The sequence below is a fragment of the Echinops telfairi genome, unplaced genomic scaffold, assembly GCF_000313985.2.
Source record: "Echinops telfairi isolate 266 unplaced genomic scaffold, ASM31398v2 ScPeMD7_60;HRSCAF=208, whole genome shotgun sequence".
NCBI lineage: Eukaryota > Metazoa > Chordata > Mammalia > Afrosoricida > Tenrecidae > Echinops > Echinops telfairi.
Genome location: NW_022103958.1, coordinates 41751294 through 41754806, shown reverse-complemented (window position 1 = coordinate 41754806; position 3513 = coordinate 41751294). Strand labels below are relative to the sequence as shown.

At 46.7% G+C, this 3513-nt stretch overlaps 1 protein-coding gene across 2 annotated transcripts in view; it reads right to left on the bottom strand.

Annotated features, from left to right (window-relative positions):
* Positions 1 to 3513, bottom strand: part of IRAG1 (inositol 1,4,5-triphosphate receptor associated 1) — a 133200-nt gene that overhangs the window by 34455 nt on the left and 95232 nt on the right. For both annotated transcript variants that reach the window (XM_045291055.1, XM_045291056.1), the window contains one exon: positions 2081 to 2111. In XM_045291055.1, coding sequence (XP_045146990.1) covers positions 2081 to 2111 — 31 coding nt within the window. The remainder of the gene's footprint in view (positions 1 to 2080; positions 2112 to 3513) is intronic.

Genomic DNA, 3513 nt, shown 5'->3' with positions numbered 1-3513 from the left:
GTTGTCCGTCCCCCAGGGAGGAGGTCACATATAGTTCCTTATAATTGGTTCCCTCTTTCCAACCCACTCTCCCTCTACCCTCCCAGTCTCGCCACTCATACCACTGGTCATTATTATATTTTTAATTTGACTTCTTAAGCTGCCTATTGAAATTTTCTGTTCAGCTAATTTACTTCATAATTGAAGAGCAAGTTTTGGCATCTCTTTTGACATCCTCTTTGGTCTTTTCTTCCTTTCCTATATTTTTAATGACCTCTTGCTTTCATCATATATACTGTTGTGGCTGTCATCCCACAGTTCATCAGGTCTTCTGTCACTAGTGTTTAATGTGTTAAAGCTGTCTTGAGATGATCTCTAAATTGTGGTGGAATGTACTCAAGGTTATATTTTGGCTTTCGTGGACTCATGTTAATTTTCTTCATCTTCAACCTGAACTTCTAGATGAGCAATTGAGGATCTGTTTCACAGGCAACCCCTGGCCATGTTTTGGCTAATGATATTGAGCTTCTCCATCATCTTTTCTTACAGATGTAGCTGATTTGACTTCCTGTGTATTTCATCCAATGAGGCCCATCTGTAGGGTTATCATTTATATTGTTGAAAATAAGTATTTGCAACAAGACAATCATTGATCTTGCAAAATGCTATCATGCAATCTTCGGCTTTGTTTCTATAACCGAGCCATCTCTCCTTCCTTGGCATCTTTCTCCCCCAATCTCTGCCTCTTCGGTTGCTTGCTAAATCTCTTTTATATCTAGAGACAGATTTGACATACCCTATCTAATCCTGTCCCATTAGCATTACAAAGGCAACCCCTTCATTCCCACATAGGACTGTAGTCACAGGCATAGAGGTTAAGGTTTGTGACACATCTTTTGGGGGCACACAACTGAATCCATAATAGAAGGGTTACAGCCACTTTGGGGGTAAAGACACGAGACCAAATGAGCCGCAAAGCCAGAATTCAACTTCAGACAGTCAGATTCCAAGTCTGTGCTGACAGCTGATTGTGCTTGTCTATAGCTGGCTATTAAATAATATTCCTCATGGCCCATCTTCACAGAGACTGGGGGCAGCAGAGCTTTGAGCTCACAGAGGAGTGGCTTATGCAGACCTCAGCCCAGAGAAGTCCATTGATAATGATCAATTCTCAGATTTCCACCTAGCAGATCTAAACCATGGTGTGCTACATAAGAGCCAGCTCTGGGAACTTGGGTAAGTTCCCGAATCGGTCAGTTTTCTCCTTTGTATTAATTCCTAGTCCATCTGCTTCTCAGAATTTGGGGAGAGTCAGATGAAAGGATGGCAGTAGGAGTTGTAAAACACAAGTACGAGATTGATGTACAGACTTATTATTATCTGGAATAGATAGTTCATACTGGCCATCCCCTGCTGATCTGGCCTAGTGCAGTCCATGAAAGGTATGTTCGCTTTCTGGATATCATGGCAAACCGTGTTATGAAGATGATAAAACCTGTCCGCTTCCCAACCCAGAAGGATGATTCTGGGATTACCCACATTCTTGCTGCCTTTCTTATGTCAACAGAAATGTCTTGGAAACCACCTCCTACTGGCCTTCATCTGCCTGCATCTAACCTCTTTCCCCATCTACCCCGTTCAGAAAGAAGCAGCAGATTCTTCCCAGTCACTCCGGCTCCCTCTCTGGGGAGGAACAGCAGAGGCAGGAAGGCTGCCCTCGCTGCTTTGTATCTGCAATACAAGTGCCTTCTTCCTTTAGAACAGACTTGAAACGTCAAACCTGACCATCTTTTAATCCTTTTGAAATACATTTGTTTCAGTTCTGTAGCCCCCACCCCCGACTCTGTGCATGTAAGTCATAGTGTGAAAGAACATAAATCATCCTTGAAGAAATGTGAGCCTTCCCACTAACTTCTCACTCCTCACCAACTCTCGGGGAACCTCCCAGGAGCTTCTAGTGGATTGGGTATCCTAAAGTTTCAAGAGGGCTACTCGGGACATGTCCATAGCACCCCACTCGGGGCCACTGCCAGAGGAGGGTGGTTTGGGATAAGGCCATTGGAGCGGGCACTGAATGTCGCCAGGCTCTTGAGTCACTTACCTCGACTTCCTTCTCGGTGAGCGGCGGGGCACTGTGGGAAAGAGAAAACACGCGGTGACTTTGAGTCCGTCAGTGAAATACCCACAAGATGGCTTTGAAGGGCCAGCAGACCTCTGATTTCCAAGAGCAGAGGAAGCCGAGTTGCTGAGATGGAGACCGCGTAGAGCACCCTTGGTATCTGCTCTATAATCAGTGAAATATCTGTCCCAATGGTGGCTTTTTTTTTTCTTTTATTAAATACTTTTCCTGGGGGCTCTTACATCTCTTATCACAATCCATACATTCCTCCAGTGTGTCAAGCACATTTTCACATAGACTGCCATCATCCGTTTCAAAGCATTCTCTTCCCACTTGAGCCCTTGATATCAGCTCCCCATTTCTTCCCCCCCCCTCCCTTGCCCTCCCTCCCTCATGAACCCTTGATAAGTTATAGATTATTGTTTTCATATCTGACATCACCCTCCGTCGCCCCTCATCCACTTTTCCATTGTTCATACCCCTGGGAGGGGAGGGGAGGGGTTTCTAGGTTGATCCTTGTGATCGATTCCCCTTCCCCCACCCTCCCCTCATCCTCCTGGTATCTCTACTCTCATTCCCATCGGTGACTCTTACAGCCGAAATGTGATCGGAAATGCTCAGTCCTGGGGTGAGACCTCCAGCAGCATCACTCCGAACTCTGTGGCTTCTGACAAGTGGTTCCAAGATAGGGCGCCTTCGGGGCGGTATGGCTGTAGACGTTTGACAAGTTTTTCATCTTTCTAAGTCCCACTATGCCTATATATATCTAATGCAATAGTCATATCTACTTTGCAGGTGTCTCAAAAGACTTATATGTAAGTCGCATGCATAAAAGGCTCATCAAACAGTGGAACTAAAAGATAACAGAATTTTTCCATGGACTTTCTGAAGCCCCTGGTATGTGTATGTACGTGTGTTTAATGCCCACTCTCAGCAGGTACTCCAGAAATGCCAGCTCTCATTACAGTGAACTCAGAATGATTTTTCAGGAGGCCCTTCCTCCCCTCCAAATGGATGTAGGAAGTCCTTTATGAGCTAGTCATCTGAGTTGGCATGAGGCTCTTTCTGGGGCTCCTTAGGTCCGTAAAGCTGTGACCTTTGGCCTTCCCTCTCAGGTGATGGCGAGGGTGCCTGTGGGCCAGAGGATGAAAGGTGAGAAAGGACGGCCGAGCTCCTACTCCTGGGAAGGCCCTCCCACGGCTGGAGTCAGCGGGTGAGCAGGAGAGGCCTTGCTGGTGGAGGAGTGTCATTCTGAGAGGCTCCTCATCAGGGTTCCCACGGCCCAGGTTTCCCCATCCATACGCGGTCCTTTCCTGGGCACACCTGCTCTGGGTTGGCTGTTGTTGGGCTCTTGCTGGTAACTCACCCGGGCAATGTAAACAATGTACAGCTCCTTTCCTGTGTGTGTGTGTGTG